The sequence below is a fragment of the Ziziphus jujuba genome, chromosome 10, assembly GCF_031755915.1.
Source record: "Ziziphus jujuba cultivar Dongzao chromosome 10, ASM3175591v1".
Classification (NCBI taxonomy): domain Eukaryota; kingdom Viridiplantae; phylum Streptophyta; class Magnoliopsida; order Rosales; family Rhamnaceae; genus Ziziphus; species Ziziphus jujuba.
The window spans coordinates 8,431,364-8,449,572 of NC_083388.1; the positions used below are offsets into that span (position 1 = coordinate 8,431,364).

The following is an 18,209-nucleotide window of genomic DNA, read 5'->3' on the forward strand; positions in this document are numbered from 1 at the left end:
CAGTCAACCAACTATAATATTTATAGTGTGGGAGATATTTTGGGAGTAAATCCTACCAACAACACAGTGGCCAAAAAGAACTTTTAATGATGACATACTCATTGATTCCAAATTAAAAGAATCATAACAAAAACACATTGGAAACATTAACAAATTTCCATTACAATTTTGTATCATATAAGATAGATGTAGCATGCAAATAGAAAAAATTACAAACTGTTCTTTCTGTTGCATTATTCTTATCCTCTATAAAGGGAGTTGTAGATTGTCAATGCGATCCATATTCCGCATAAAAAATATCTGGAGGATTATGATATTTCTTTGTGATAGCAAAGAGAGTCTCTTGGTTGGCCATACACATAATTAGCAATTAGTCACACTGGCCGTTGCTACTCCTCAAAAAAGACTGCACTTATACTTTTTTATTGTGAACTAATCTCAAGATCAAAAATGGAATTCAAAGCCACCTCCTGGAAAGCCTCCACCTCCAAATCCACTAGGAAAGCCTCCATCAAATGTAAACATGAACTGTTAAAGGGTTAAAAGCACCACCATCACCGTCACCCATACCCATATCTTCAAGGTCTTCTCCTCTATCGTATCTAGTGCGCTTTTCTCCATCACTAAGAACCTGTAAAGGATCATAACATAGTGTCAAAAATGTCAATGGAGTTAAAGATCAAAAGCTAACAAAGATAGAAGATTGAATAGAAAAGTTGCACCATTTTTAGACCTCATATGCAATAGCAATTTCCCTGAATTAGGCCTCAACTTCTTCTCTGTTATCTATATTCTTATCTGGCTGCCACCGCAAAGCCAGCTTCTTATATGCCTGCTTAATATCAAAAATAGATGCAGCCTTTGAAACTCCCAAGATCAGTCTTTGCGTTTGGTCATCTCCAAAGCTTTCTCAACTCTTAGTATTGCTTCCTAAATATGCATAACCTGCAGAATTGACAAGGTTTTACTCTTTTCAATTAACTAAGACTAACAGCTAGGTACGTACACATGATTAATAAAACAAACTTTGCATACAGTTCTGTAAAGTGGAACATCAATTTGGAAGCACAACTATTTTCTACTAACATGTAGAAGGTGTGAGGTCAATAGATTCTGTTGTGTCCACAAATATTTTCTACAAACTTGTAGAAGGTAATGTTTGGAGTTGACTAGAATGATTCACCATAACATTCCTCCCAATCACTAAAAACATATCAATAATACCGCCTCAATCATACAGGACAAGTTTGAGGATCGAAACTGGAAGAAAAAACGGTCAAACAGTCTCTGAACACACCCTCATGGCAATATAATTATAATTAGGACTCTCTATAAAGATAACAACACCGAAATCGAAAAACAAATAAAAACAAGCTCCTGACTTTATATTATATCGAATAATCTCAAACACGCCATAGAATCGCAAAAAGCAAACCAAATTTTCAACAATCGAACTTGGATTTTATCCAATAAGGCACCAGCACTCAAACCCAAAAATAGCCTCCGAATTTAGAATGCACCAGAAATAGATTTTTTTATCCAATAAAACAAAAATACCCAAACTTTCAACTCGTTAAGTCCTTCAGGAATAGAACACCAATCACAACACACCCACCGAAAAAATTCTTCCCTCCCAAAAAAATAAATAAATAAATAAATAATCCCCTACTTTAGATTCCAACTTATCCCAAAATTAATCAACAAAAAACAAAAACCACACCCGATAGATGTTTTAAAAAGACCCCAAAAACCAATCAAAAACAAATCCCAGAAACCAATCAAATCAAAAAATCAAAGGAAAAATGAAGCAAACAAACCTAGCATTTTATCAAAGAGACCAAGCGAAACAGCGAGCATAAGCATCTACTTCCGCCATGCAACACCACCCACGAGCTTCTTATGCAAATCCACATCCTCCTTCTTCACAATACCCTAATTCCGAACCATCAAATTGAACAGGTTTGTATGGAATTTTAGTGACCTGAGAGATGAAATGGGGCTGTTTGGCAAAAAGGCAATTAAGTGAAGAAAACTTCATGAATGAGAAGAGGTGAGCCAGCTTTGCGGGAAGGGTGATGAAGGAGAAGAGAAAAGCTGGGTGAAGAAAAGAAAGAATAAAAAAAAAAAAAAAAGAAGTAAAAATATTTAATTTTGATGTAAGGGTATTTTAGAATTATTAAAAAATAAAAGGGTAAAACAAAAAAGATGAAGGAAAGGATATATTTCGTTATAGCCTTGCCCACGAGGGCAAAGGGCCAAATTCCCCTTAGAAAATTCAAAACGAACAGCATTGTTGTTTTGGGCATGAAGTTGTCGTGAAGTACTTTTTTGTTTTTGCATGGAACGTCATGGAGTCACTCGTAGCTACTAAGAGAGAGGTCTTCCCTTTTATATTCTTTTGTCTTCACATTATTAATTCCAAGCTAGTTCATGTGTTTTATATAGATGATTATGGCCAGGTTCTTTAGAATTAATATTAATAAATAATCATAATAAAATTTATAGGTAGTATGAAATTTTAAATAACTCATTAAAAATTTTACTTTTAAAATTTGATAAAAGAAATATTAGAGTTAAATACTTCCAATTAAAATTTGTCACAAGTATACAAATTGGATAGCCATCAAAGGCATCATGAATCATTATTTTAGAGTAATTACCAAATTAATTCTAACATTAAGGAACTTAGGATTGCCTTCATAATTTGTTTTGATTGAAAACATATTGCAAAGTAATACATTAAAAAAAAATATTATTTACCACCGCTAGTAAATAATTTTCAATGAAAATCTACGTATCAAACAATAATTTAAATAAATAATATTAAAATATTTACTTTTAAAATTTTAATATAAAAAATAATAAAATTAAATATCAAAATTAAAATTTAATACAGAAGTGCTAATTGTCTACCGTAATAATAAATAGTAAGACTCATTTAAAAATCCCTGCAGAAACGGTTTCAGTTTAGTTAAAAAAATAAGAAAAACAACAACAACACAAAACAATAACAACTTGCATATATAGCAGCTACTAGCTAGCTACAATAGTAAATTAAAAATTAAGCATCTATATTTCTTTGTGTTGTTGTTTAATAATGCCTCTAGTTCCGATTAGCAGAATAATAATCAAAATTTCAAAATTTCTCTAAAGTTCTCAAAAATTTTAAAATTTCAAAACTTAATGACTTCCGCTTTAATTTGCTTTAAAGAATGTTTCAAATGGTATCAGCAAGAATCCAATCAAACATGGCAAGCGGGAAAAAGGAAACGATGTCCCATTATGAAGTTTCTTGGCAGATAAAATTAAGTCATTAACTGGAGAAGTTAGAAAAACTTATAATTTAAAAGGAAAAATTGCAGCATTACTTCACATAACTCATAAAAATTATAATTAAAGACACTACTAGCAAAATCTGGAAGAGTGTATGCCAATGACAAAAATAATTTTGAAATAAAAAAATAAAAATAAAAATAAATTGATTTATTATTTTATTAAAAAAACACTAAATTTACACCCTGACAGTAATTGCCAAAAATTTATCAATGATAATTTAATAAAGTAAATTAAAACACATAAAAAAGTCCCTCTATTCTCCTAATTAATAATATACAAATTAAATCACCAAAAACTAGGAACAATCCAAAAGGGTGTGAAGCATCTCTCATCTGTTAAATGATCAATATTAAATTTGATGTCAGGCCTGAGAGATTTTTTATCAAAGTTATACACTCCAACTTTACCAACATCACGAAAATATTGATCACCATCAGCGAACAAATCAAATGGAAACCGATAGGTGATGTATAATGAATTTTGCTCCCATTCTGGAAAGTCTCGAGCACACAGTGATAACAACTTGTTTCCACCTAAAAACAGAGTTTGACCCCTCAAAGATTTCACTTTTTCCCATCTTCTGGCACAATAATTCAGCTTGTATATAAAATATTCATCTTTGTAGTCTGGATGATTATCATCATCATGATTGGTAGTAATCCGAAGCACGTACAAGATGTCGCCTAATGATTCTGCCAAATACAATCTAGCAAACTCTGGCAACTTGGTAGGGTGTATAATTCTTGTAATTTTCTTGGGAAAATCACGGTGAAGATCCCAAACTTCGACGCAACCATGACCACGCTCATAGTGCTCCAATGCATAGAGCATACTGTCGTGGTATATCATATCACAATATAATCTCGGGTCGTTACAAAAATCAGTCCATGTATTATTAATATTATTATTCTTATTATCATTATCATGGTCTCCAATGTGGCTGTAGAATGCAAGTATTCCATCACAATATATAATTATGATTGTAAAGCTTTTAGTACAACTACTAGATGGATCCGACAAGAGGATGGCTTTAGTAACAGGAACGTACTCACTGCCGCCGAGATCTTCGGTGGATGGGAGTTCGATTTGAGCTCCTGAAAAGGGATTGAGAAGACATGCATTGCAATTTTCATCAAAAATTATGAGCCACCCGAATGAAGATCCAACACATCGAGGTTTATGATAGTGATCACCAAGCCTTTGGAACACGTTCTTTACCTTGTAATGCTTTTGCTCTGCGAAATTAAACAAGTAGGTATAGCTGTCGTTTTGTCCAGTAGGAAGCATCAGCCATGGAGATTGATTATCAGAATTATTAGAAGACCAATGGGTAGAAATATACGAGTTCGTAGCTGCATACCAAGATAAACAAACACCTTTGAAGCGGATGACATCCACGGACGGCAACTTGGTCATCATTAATTCAATGATTTCGTTTGGAAGATCCAACCAGTTTGGTTGTAATTCTGCTCGTAAACATCTCTTGGTGGCCATTGTTAATCTCCAAAATTCTTGAGTTTCTATAATTAATGATGGCAGCAAAGCTATACCTGTTTATATATATACGTATACATATCGAAGTTTTTTTCGATCAACGGAATTTGAATTAGGGTTTATTATGTTTCTTAAAAGATGTTAGGCCTAAGCCCAAATAACCCAAAAGATTTGGGTTTAAACCTTGAAATCTCCTTTGTCCTTTTAGCATTGTAGGTGGAGGTGTCGCCTGAATGATTCCTGAGGCCCAATGAGCCAGATCCAAGTGTTAAAATTTGGGTCTCCTAGATTGGAAAGCCTTCTCGTCCCCCAACTCTTGCTCTTTTGAGGTAAAGGTTCAGAGAGTGCAGTTCATGGCAGTTCATGGCACATCTCGGACCTGCAACTTAGCCAGCTACTTTGTCTCTTTCAATGATCTGCCCAAGGATTCATCAAAATTGTCCACTCTTGATTCGAGGGCTCTGAATTGATTTGGACAGGTTAGATAGTTTATCAAAAGTGAGAAATATGGTAAAATGGAAAAAAGGACATTTATTAGCATAATCCAACAATAAAATTAAAAAATAATAATAATAATAAAAGAACTGCCAGTTGGAGGAGTTAATTATGAATAATTGTTACATATATATATATATACATTATTTTCAGCGTTAGTATATGTATACATGTATAAAAAAGAAACCTTTACTATTCAATATATTAATTTACAAAAAGAAAAAGAAAACTGCAACACGTTCAAGAGAAAAAAAAAATGCAACACATTAAAGAGAAGAATTAGAAAATAGAAAAAAAAAAGTGAAATCTAAATTTAGTTGTCATAAAATCTAATTTTGTATTTTGGCATATATTAACTTAAAATTTGAAACTAATTAATTGGGTGTAAAAGATATTCATCTTGGATTTTAACTTAATTACCAAAAAATACATAAAATTGTTCATTTAATCTATTATCAATTTAAGTTAGGAAGACTGTTTCTTTTTCTTTTTTTAATTGAAAATAATTTACGCTTAGAATAAAAGCATATTACATAAATCTTTAAAAGTAAATAATAATTTTTAAAAGTATAGTTAATTGTTTATTGTGTTTAGTTTGATATTTTTATTTTATTGGGGCAACCTATATATATATATATATATATACTATCTTTAAACCTCCGCACATATTGGCTCCGAGAAAAACTTCCTTGTTCTTTATAGTATCAAATTTAGTCTCCAAGAAAACCATACTCTCTTTCAAGAACAATGTTAAAGAATATTGACAAAAACGAGAGCCGCGAGATACGGAAAGCAAGGCATGCAGTCACGCGCATTGTTAAATCCTACATGCCAAATGTTACTGATCGCCAGAAGTCTCGTGCTTTGAAGGGGATCGTCCGTAATATTACAGATGATTCCGTTGTGGACAAAAAGCAAGCGGTGGAAAACCTGCTCGGCGTTGTCCTGACAATGGAGCAGTACACGGAACTCTTCGACGCTGCTCAACCATTGAAAAGAGCTGGGCCTATGGAGGAGGAACCTGGGTCTCCCGAGGAGGCGAGCACAGAAGCTCATGAAGGCAGCGATTAAAGCTCTGCTTCTTCTTTCTTTCTCCTTCTTTTTCATTTTTCTTTTCTTCTTCGGGTCAGTCATCACTCATCAGTGTTCTTGGAACATTTTCATATTTTCTTTATGTCTGGTTTGGTCTAGCCAAGTGTGCATCTTTGACCTTGTGTGCATCTTAGGCATTTCAATGTACTTGTGTTTCCTTTATTTTCGGATTATTAGTCAAAGCAAGTTCATGGTTTTATGTATTATTTAATTTATGATCATGGTTTTTTTTTTTTTTTTTTAATTGTAAGAATTTTACCCTTACAAGTTAGGTAGCCTTCAAAGGCATTCCCAGCATTCGGAAATAAACGCTATCGTTTTAGGCATAGAGTCGTCGTCGTCAACGTCACTTAGAGCTACTGAGAGAGAGGTCTTTCCTTGTTTTACAATCTTTTATCTTCGGATTATTCAAGGCTAGTCCATGGCTTTATGTATACATGATTATGGCCGGGTTCTTTAGAATTAACCTAAGAATTTTAACCTTACAAATCAAAGGCATTCTTAGCGTTTAAATCCAGCATTAATTATGGATCTTTTAAACATTAGACCAGCTAGTTACTAATAATACTAACATTAAAGATCTCAAGATTACGTTTGTAGTGTGTTTTGGTTGGAACATATTGCAATATTGTACCATATTAAAATCTCTTTGGAAACTGTTCCAGGTTAGTAAAAAAGAGAAAAACTTGCATATATAGCTAGCTACAATTATAAAAAACATCTATATTTATATATACATATATATATTTCCTTTATTGCTGTTTAATAATGTATTTCTGTATTGTTGTTTAAAATGCCTCTACTTGGTTCTAATTAACAGAATAAAGTTGAAATTTTCAAAATTTGATTAAAATTTTCACTACTGCTGTTTTCAACTTGCTTAAAAGAATGTTCCAAATGGTATATATCAGCTAGCTAGTAACAATCCATTCAAACATGGCCTGCAGGAAAAAAGAAATGAGGTCCCATTGTGAAGTGGTGGTGGTATATAAATTCAAAAAGAATGTGACATCAGTAACAGGAAGAGCAAAAGTATAATAAAAACACTTTGGCGAAAAAAGTATTATAAAAACAAAAACGATTCTTTATCAATATATGGTTTTCTTCTTCCTATATGAGGCAGTATATATCAACAGAAAATTGGCGATGATTCTTGGAAAAATAAAATGGTAAGGGTTACCATCAGAAACATTGAACTCAGAACTTGGAAACTGCTTTTCATTAAAATCTCCATGGCATGAGGTTCTAATTTTATACTATTTACTTTAATATATATATATGTACGTATCTGGTTAATTTATTATATGCAAGCTGTGGATTTGGGGTATTACATGTGGAGGTGCAGTGTTACTTGGTGACAATGAAAGTTACTTTGCAGCTGACTAGTATCACTTGGAGAAAAATTAAAGCAACAATGAACGGTACCGATATACAATGGAGCAAAATTCTCCTCTAAGATTTAAAGATGTAAATTAAGTAATTGAGGTAGTTTCGCCATTAGGCACACGTACGTCAGTTAATGATCATAGAAATCTCTCACACATTAAACAAATTTATTAATTCAAAAGAGCTGATAATTTGTGACACATATGCATCAGTCTTGAAAATGAAGAACCCATCTAATTATTATTATTTTTTTCACCAAAAAAAATAAAAATAAAAATCTTATAAGTGTTTTTTTCAGTGGTTGGATTATTTGTTTCATCTGATCAAATCATGATTCAACATTCAAGACTTTTTCTAAGCTGGAAAGAGAAGAAATTAATTTAAGCTGCGGAAATCTCTAATCTGTCTCTTCAATTGGAAAAAGGGTGGGTGGGTTTTATTTACAGTACTGCTACAACTGAAAATGAAAATGGAAGAAGAAATCCTTCCAACTCCAGTACGTAGACAGTGGTAGTAATAATAGTAAAATAGTAAATATCGATGTGACAAGGTCGTAGGTAAGCCTGAAGGTGAAAATGAATACTAGTACTGTTCATAGTATCACTTTTACAAGTTGTGCATTGCACGGTGCAGACAGTAATGATGAAGGATTGTTGGGGTGGGAAGTTGGGAAGGAGGGGTCTGGTCCCTAGTCTTGATCTATTCCTTAACATAAATAAATAAATAAATAGAGCACCATGAGAATTGCAATGCATTCATTCTAACTAATAGGTTCATTTTCACCAGAATTGGATAGTTTAAATCAAAGGCATTACCAGCCTCTAAATCCAGCACTATGGAGCTTTTCAACATTATACTATCTAATTAGGAATAATTCTAACATTAACGATTTAAAGATTATCTTTGTAGTATGTTTTGATTGGAACATATTGCAATATTGTACCATATTAAAATCTCTTTGGAAACTGTTCCAAGTTAGTAAAAAAGAGAAAAACTTGCATATGTAGCTAGCTATAATAGGAAATAGCATCTATATACATTTCTTGTATTGCTGTTTAATAATGTATTTCTGGCATCGTTTGTTAATAATGCCTCTACTTGGTTCTAATTAGCATAATAAAATTGAAGTTTTCAAAATTTGCTTAACTTTTCATTACTTGTGTTTTAATTTGCTTAAAAGAATGTTTCAAATGGTATATACCAGCTAGCCAGTAACAATCCATTCAAAAATGACCTGCAGGAAATGAGGTCGCATTATGAAGTGTTGCTGGCAGATAAATACGAAAAGATTTTTCAGATGGATGAATGGTAATACATGTTCATGGACACTCCTGCTTTCATGCAACAATATAACTAACCTGGGGTGCAGTTGTAGCCGGTTTGGCCAAGTCCATGCTTCTGCCCCCTCCCTGCCCAGTTCGAGTGGCAGTGCAGCAGATGCTGCAAAAACTACCAAAAAAAAAAAAAAACAAACACAATATAGCTAACATGTTGAATAATAATATTAGAATTTAATAAGTGTATACACAATATAGCTAACATGTCGAATAATAATATTAGAATTTAATAAGTGTATTCAATTTATAGTTTAATAGATTTAAAGTAAGTTATAGATTTTAAAAGATTTACTAAATTGTTATGAAATTCACAGATTCCATAAAAAATTTATAAAAATCCAACGAAATTTTTGAAATGAAAGTTGAATTTCATATTGACAATTTTTTTCATAATTTTACTTTTGAAATTAATAATTTTTTGAATACCTGTATATTTTAAAAGAATTTTACAAATTCTAATTAAATACAACTATATTTTACCTCCAAATTATAAATTGAATATACCCTTGAGTCTCTATTCAATGAAATTAATTTTTTTTACAAATATATATATATATATATATGTATATATATATTAAAAATGAATCCTTTTTTAATCTAAACTTCACCTAAAGTTTTAAGAATTTAAGAATAAGTGATATTTAATCGATTGAAAGATTAAAATTATTTCTATTTCTTTTTAATTTCAAAGCCTTCCAAATATAGTTAGTTAAAAGCCCAAAGATTTGGGTTTAAGACTTCAAACTCTTTTCTCTCTTCAGCATTGAAATTGTAGCTATCGTCTAAATCATACCCTTTGGTTGATCAGTGGCTTGTTTGTTGAAAATTTTTTAAGAAAAGATTCCAAATATAATTACCAAAAATGCTGTCAATTGTAATATTGCTTCAAATCACAAGATCCAACATGTGCACTATTAAGTATCATCCACATGAAATGTAGTACTTCCAAAATGATTTTACATATATAAACATTTGTATATTGGAATAAGTTAATGGGTAAAATAAGCGAAAGCTCAGCAACTATTTCTTTCTGACAACTTTAATGCAACAGGTAATGAAAAAGGGAAGTTTGGGGCGGATGGGGAAAAAAGGGTTATTTGAACAAAAAACACTCCAAAAAGTTGACATTGGATCAAAGGGAAGGAATAACTTGGGCTTTGGACATTTAATGGAAAGTTTATTGCTTTTTTTTTTTTTTTTTAGGGGGCAATTACCACCCTCATAAAACATTTTAGAAAAAGAGTTTTTAAGACAAAAATGCCATTAACCATTTTTTATTTTATTTTTTTACTTTTTTTTTAAATATTTATGGTTTCGCTTTTACTCTCTTATTCTCTCTCACTCTCTCAAACTAATTTTCTTGCTAAACTCAAATTAAAATTATTCAGAGACAGATCAAATTAATTTAAGCCACCCAAAATATAATAGAGAAGCTTTAGTTGCATTACCAAATAAATTCTATACAATACCATTATAAATTTACATTTTTACCCCATTTAAAATTATTATTAAGGATTGAACATTTTAAATGTTTTCAGAAATATGTTATTAAATGTGTTAAATATATTTAAAAATATGCAGTCGAACGTTTTTAGATATAAATATCTTAGATGTGTTTAAAAGTATGCAACTGAATATCTCAAATGCATTCAAAAATATACGACTGAATGTCTTCAAATACAAACATCTCAAATATGACTAAACATTTCAAATATATTCAAAACTATATGACCAACCATCTTTAGAGAGGTTCATTATTTTGAAACCCGAACACTCCAATAATACAACTTTCCATTGCCCAAAAGTATTCTAACCAGAAAGAAAATTTTGTGGAATTATCAAGACTATCAGTTTCATCCAAAAATGTTGTAAAAAGTTTTCGTGAAATATTGTTTAAGTTGTAAACGATTGTAGAGAAAAAAAAAAAAACATATTTTTGACTGAATGAAGATTCTATGAATTGTGAGTATTTTATATATTAAAAATATTATATAAAATTATTTTATATTTTTATATGTTTAAATGGTAGTGTATAAGTAATGATACTATATAGAGTTATTTTAAAATTATCAAAAGAACTTCTCAATATAATATTGAAGGTGCCTAGTACTATTTTTCATTAATTTTATTAAAAATGTTAAATTTATAAATAAAGAATACAATTATTTAAAAAAAAATAAAAAATACAATTATCCAGTAGAAGCTTTAGAAAGCAAATATAAGTACACACCAAAAGCTTGCAAGTAATTTACTAACTAACCCCCACTTTAATCAAGAATATAATTATTTAAAAAAATGAAAAGTACAATTACACATATAGAAACACAAGTAATTTACTAATTAAACCCCCAATTCTTGAATAAAGGGAACACCAAAGGCCTCTGTCCTTCCATCCCTTGGAAGATAGAGAATGACACCCATAAATGCCCTTATAAAATTCTTCTTCTTTAAACTCATTCCCTCTCTCCCCTCTCTATTCTCTTCTCTCTCCTTTCTCTCTTCTCTCTTTGTTATCAAAGTCGTCCAAGAAAACCAAAGCACACTTCTTAAAGCTTTTCAAGAAGAATGTCAAAGCTGACCCAACATGATCTCATTGAGATTATCAAAGCATTCATGCCTAAGGCACTACAAAAATAGTGGTCTTGCACATGGAACAACATTGTTGAAGATATTGGAGGCTATTACATCGTTATTAAATTATTATTAGTCCCAAAAGTTTAAACTATTAGAATGTAGGTTAATTATGTATATCAAGCCATTTTGGTCCTTATAAATATCAATTCCTTAAGTGATATGGTTTTATTATGTATATCAAGCCATTTTGATTCTTACAAATGTTAATTCTTTAAGTGTCATATTATGCATATCAAGCCACTTAAGCTATTAGTATATGGGTTTATTATGAATATCAAGTCATTTTGATCCTTACAAATGTCAATTCTCTAACGAATGTGGGTTTATTATGTATATCAAGCCACTTTAGTCTATTCTCTAAGTGATGTGGATTTGTTATGTATATCAAACCATTTTGATCCTTACAAATATCAATTTTTTAAGTATCCTTACAAATGTCATATTATGTATATCAAGCCACTTAAGCAATTAGGATGTGGGTTTATTATGTATATTAAGCTATGTCTAACAATTATGAACCAAAAAAAAAAAAAAAAACTATGGAAATCCAACTCAGCAGTGTCATGTTGACAATGCAGTTGTTCCTACAAATTTTGGAGGCAACAAAACCATCGAGAAGAAGAAACAGCGGCTGTTAAAAGCTCTGTTTCTTCTTCTTTTCTTCTTTTCTTCTTTTCTTTTGCAGGTTAGTGTCCTATATTAAGTTTTTAATTGAATTCTTTCGCCTATTTTCAATATATGTTACGTACATTGATTTTTCAATGGAACTAATTTTGGAATTCTCTTTTTTGAGGGGGTTTTTGAATTTCAGGTTTTCATTATAGTATTAGCTAGTTTCTAATTAGACATTAGTTTGTTTTTTTTTTTTTCTTTTCTTTCTGATTCTAAGACATCGTTTTTGATAGAATCATGTGGGTTTAATATGTATTATTTGGTAAAAAACAATATAAAGTGAAAACATGGTTTTGTATCACAACAAAATGGAAAATATGATCGATATGAGGGAATTATATGATCGTGCAGAGTTCTATGTTTTAGTTATAGGAAAAAGATGTGTTTGTGTTAATATCTTATTCAAATGGAAATCTAGGTCTAGATTTAATTCTAATTAAGTACATATCGTTGAATGGATTGGGTTCTGAGTAATTTAATGATTAGCAATTTTCTGTGTTGGCAAGCTATCGATTTTCTAAATAAGACATGAGTACAACTAACTAACAGATTAATTACTATATGAAGCACATCAAATTTTCCATTGTAGTTTGCAAATTCTCAGCTATGTCATGCATGGCTACCGATATGGTTAATGTTTCATCTATGGGAGAAAATCTTCTTCTTTTTCTCATCGTCATCTTTTTTTTTTCTTTTCAAATCTATTTAATATATACTTACTTATATAGTTGTAGAACAAGTTGAAGAGATTAGAAACCAGTCTAAAAGTATTCAATTCTTTTGGGACAATACTTAACCAATCTGTTAGCTACCCTGTTTGATCTTTTTCAACTTAAGTCATATTGTGCTTTTTTAAGAATACCCATTTGAAGCTTCTATAGAATATTGCAGTTTGGTTCCCTTTTATGTACCAATTTGCTTGAAACCACAGCCAAATGATGGTTGGTTTTCTGCTTCGTTTATTAGGCAGCTGCTGTTGTAGTGTCAGAACCCGTCCAGAATTCCTCCCCGGAACCCTAGACAAGCCTTGATCCCAAAGAAATACCACCGAACCTTCCAACGGAAAATCCAGCAGCACTTCAAAAGAAAACAGCGGCAACCCAGTGCATAAATAAAATGTGTCCAATACAGTATACAGAGCATTATACAATTAAATGTGGAATTTATAAAATGACAGATAAGGAAGCAATACAGGATAGAGAGGAAAAGGGAAGAAATACTTCTTGAACCTTCGGCAACGAACTGAGACGTTGGGCTCACCCCGGACAATCAACGTCTCCCAACCTGGACCTAGGGGAACGGAATTTAAGAGTATGAGATGCTAATCATCTCAGTGAGTGACCCTATCTACTATACAATATAATATCACGATAGTAACATAGATAAATAATAATTAATTGGAAATAATAATTTCTCTCAAAACCCTTACAATTCTCTCAGGTGGAAAAGTTTCCCTTTTAAAACCTTTTCACAAAACCCTTTGTTCGTATTCCCCGAAAACCAAGACATCAAATAAATACCAAAAACGGTAATAACTATATTTTTAATTCCAATACAATAAAAAAATATTTATTTTGAAATCTCAGTTCTGAAAATCAGTTGATGCACCCACTATATACCAGTGGCGCCAACAGTACCCAGCGTCCCAAGGTACCGCCAGACAGGAGGTTATAGAAAGAAACCGGCATACGGTCGCGTGGCGTCCCACTGCATCGCTGCTAACCTGGTGTCCCGGCCATGGAGGGGTGGCCTACCCTCATCCGATGGCAACCATAGGATAACCTCATAATATCACCTGCGCGCTACTCACACCCTCCTGCGCGCTAATCACATCCGTGTGCATAATATCCATATCACATATAAACAGAACACTAGTACGTGCACGGTGCATCCAAAAATCAGAAAATCCACATATTTAATTTATATATCAAATTCCACATTTTGCATAAATAGAGCGGGTTTAAACCATCCGCTTGAACCCGGAAATTCTCCACAATTTCTTTATAATCAACACCATAAATTCTATGATTTTCAAATCCACCAACTCCCAATCCACAAATTCAAATATTCACATTTTCCCAATAGCATAAATAATTTCTCGAAATATAATAATTAAATCTCACAATATCCCATGGGCATATTTTATAAAAATTGAAATCACCAACATAAACAAATATTTTCCTTGAAATATTTGAAAATCAAATCATGCCCGATTTAATGTTAAAACCACAAGAATTTCAAAATTCTCAAAACCATAAAATTATTTCACATGGCATAAATTATATAATGCACATTTTCTTAAATCCAATAAATTCACCAATAATTCCACAATAAATCAAATATTTACTTGGCACATAGAATTTAAATTCCAATGTTTAAATCACACATAATATTCACCAATTAAATTCCCAAATTTAATTTGAAGGTGGATCACTCACCTGGAGCACGCAATTAACCTACGATCCACCATGGGATCAATTCCACGACTCACCGGTGCTCCTAGGACACAATTCACACACAGTCAAATAAATTAATATTTTATTCGGGTAAAAAATACCCTGTACCCGGGGGGTCAAACACAAACGTTAACCAAAATGGTCGAATAATATACCGAATTGAAGCTTGAGCGACGAGGATTACAAATCCGATCTCCATCGACCCCAATTCCGCCGGAGGTGGCCGGAATTTGGCCGGAAAGCTTCGGTCGGTTTCAATTCCTCGTATCTTGCAAATCGACGGGAGTTGAGTTCATTGGAGCTCAGAATCGGACTCAGAGAGTCCAAATTAGTGGGAAAGGACTGGTTGCACGACCGGTGGCTGCCGAAAAATGGCCAAACCAGCGACACACCGGCCGCCGGCGTTGGAGGCCGATCCCAGCGCGTCCGCTGGCCATTCGGCCGGAGATTTGGCCGCTGGTGTCGCCCAGCTGCGAGTTTTCACGTCGGTCGGTGCGTGCGTGGTTCCGGCGGCCGAAAAAAGTGCAGCAGGGAGAGAGAGAGACGGTCGGTGGGAAGGAAGAAAGAAAGAAAGAAAGAAAGAAAGAAAGAAAGAAGAAGAAGAAGAAGAAGAAGAAGAAGAAAAGGAATCGAGCCCCATGGCCTTTTTTCCCACGTGGGGAAAAGGAAAAAAAAAAGAAAAAGAAAAAGGAAAATAAAAAGAAATAAATTCAAATTAATTAAATAATATTAATAATAATATTATTATTTAAAATAATATGATTTTACACATGGTTGACATGTGGCTTCTCAACATGGTGACACATGGTCACCTTCATTAAGTCACACGTGGCACATCGTTACGCGTTTAAAAATAATATTAAAAAAATACTGTGTTTGAAAAACTCTATAGGTCCATAACTTCCAAACCACATGTCCAAATCGGACGTGCCGCTAGTCTACGAACTCGTATCGACGAACACTTTACAACCATGCATGAGTCAACGCTCAACTTTGCATGAATAAAAAGTCAACTCCGGCACCCCTTGGACAGTTTGGACCTCAACTTGTTTTGCTCATAACTTTCAAACTGTAGCTCCGTTTTCAACGTGCTACTAGTCTACGAACTCGTGCCAACGTGTACTTCGTAACGGTACCTCAGTCAACCTAGAATTCCAATTGGATCAAAAAGTCAACTTTTGACCCCTTGGGTCAACGGTCAACAATCAACCTCGATCAACGTGCAAAAATTCCGACGTGGTTCGAGACGGGTTGTTACATGTAGCGTTGTAAATCAATTTTAACAAAGTGATTTCTTCATATTGTGGTACATGTCTCATAACCAAATTGTGGCTCCTTGGTTTATTTGGATATTGGACAGTACACAATTTGAGCCTTTTGATTATTTCTCAAATGCATCTAGCTAATTAACTAATATTCCCTGCACCTCATTACATCCAATGATGTGCTATAGTTTTTGCCCATGCTGATGATGTATGTATAAGACATGTTAGTTTTTTTATCTATTGATGTCCATAATTAAGGACTGTGTCAAAATTAAACCTATGTAGATTAAAGATCAATTATTTTAATAGGATATATGAAGTAGTTTGGTGGGGCATCATTTTGTGGAGTATTGTTCTTTTGAGTTTTCAAAATTTGGGTACTGTATCATAGGGACTCGTGTCCATAGTAATGAATGATCAAGATACCTCAGAATCAATCATCAACAACCACTTGCTTCTCCTTTATACCACTTCATCTTCAGATATCAATCATTATAGAAAAGGAGGAAGGATTGAAAGAAATTGGTGATTGGATTTTTAATTCCAAGGCAGAGATTGTTTTCTCTAAGAGAACTATGCCTACAAATTTGGCTAATATGGATGTTTGGGAGTTGAGATGTTTGCCTAATGAGAAAGACCCCCTTTTTTTTAGTGTCCAAATTTCCAAAAGTCGTTTCAATCAATCTCTGCCAACTTCGAAATCATACTCCTGACCAACACTTTTATGGGATGTTTTTGTTTTGGTTCCTTCATGAGGTTCTTCCAGCAGTACTGTGCCATACAACTTGGTAACCCAAATTATGCTTCATAAACACTTCTGAGAATCTGGAGTTCTTTGCTTTTTTTTTTTTTTTATTTGGTTGAGTCATGAATGTTACAATTGATAAAAATGCAGCTTTATCTTGCAAAGTGAAGAAAAGACTCAATCTACCAAACACCTTTGTTATTTTCATTTGCATCTGTAATTGTGGTTTGGTGCTGGACTAAATGCATCTTTGATCCTTTTGATTAGTATAGTTTCAACAAGTTTTCATTGAAATTACACTTTTTTCATCTCCAAAATTTTTTTTGTTCTGGTTGAGTGTATTTTATGCAAAATTGGATTTTGGTAATTCATAAATGAAGTTTTATATTAGATGTTTAGTTAATTTCACTGTGAATGAAGCGATTAATTATGTGGTTACACTTTGTTTTTGTATGCTAAATTCCCATCCTCGTCTTTTTAAGTTGCTCCATTAATTTTAACCTTCTTTCTCAATCTCCATCTTTTTACAAGAAAAAAAAATGCTACATTAACATTTAGCAGTAAAGTAAGTTGACAAGAAGTAAGTTGACAAGGAGTTTTATTCCACAATGAAGATTATGTATTAAAATCATTACAGTACTAACATATCACAAGCAATTTCTTTAATATTTGATAAACTAAATGCTTTAATCCCATTCTCCTCGATAAACGTGCTCTCTTGTTAAATCTTTAGTAAATGGATCCACAAGATTATCCTTAGATTTCACATAATCTATAGATATTATTCCATTTGAGAGCAATTGTTTCACAGTATTCTGTCTTCAACATATATGTCAAGATTTACCATTATAATTTTGGTTTTGTGGCCTTCCAATAGCATATTGACTATCACAATGTATGCAAATAGCAGATAGAGATATTGACCATCTTAAAATATCGTTTAGGAAATGTCGAAGTCATTCTACTTCTTCTCCAACTATATCTAAAGCAATAAATTTAGATTCTATTGTGGACCTTGCAACAAAAGTCTGCTTGGAAGATTTCCAAGATACTGCTACACCTCCAAGCATAAAACATATCTACTTGTGGATCTTGAATCATTTGAGTCAAATATTTAATTAGCATCATTGTATCTCTCAAGTACAGCAGAATATCTTGTATAATATAATTCATAATCCATAGTATGTCTTAGACATCTAAGAACTCTAATTATTGTTATCCAGTGATTATTACTAGGATTACTTGTGTATTACTCAATTTGCTAACTGAGTAAGGTGTATCTAGTCTTATACAACTC

The 18,209-nt window shown here is 32.5% G+C and overlaps 1 protein-coding gene across 1 annotated transcript; it reads right to left on the reverse strand.

Moving 5' to 3' along the window:
* Positions 1–511: 511 nt before the first annotated feature.
* LOC125420974 (putative F-box protein At4g17565) lies at positions 512–4,830 on the reverse strand. The gene is made up of 2 exons (XM_060812106.1): positions 3,640–4,830; positions 512–631 (listed from the first exon to the last, which is right to left on the reverse strand). The coding sequence occupies exons 1-2, from the start codon at positions 4,828–4,830 to the stop codon at positions 512–514; spliced, it is 1,311 nt and encodes a 436-aa protein (XP_060668089.1).
* Between the last annotated feature and the right edge of the window lie 13,379 nt (positions 4,831–18,209).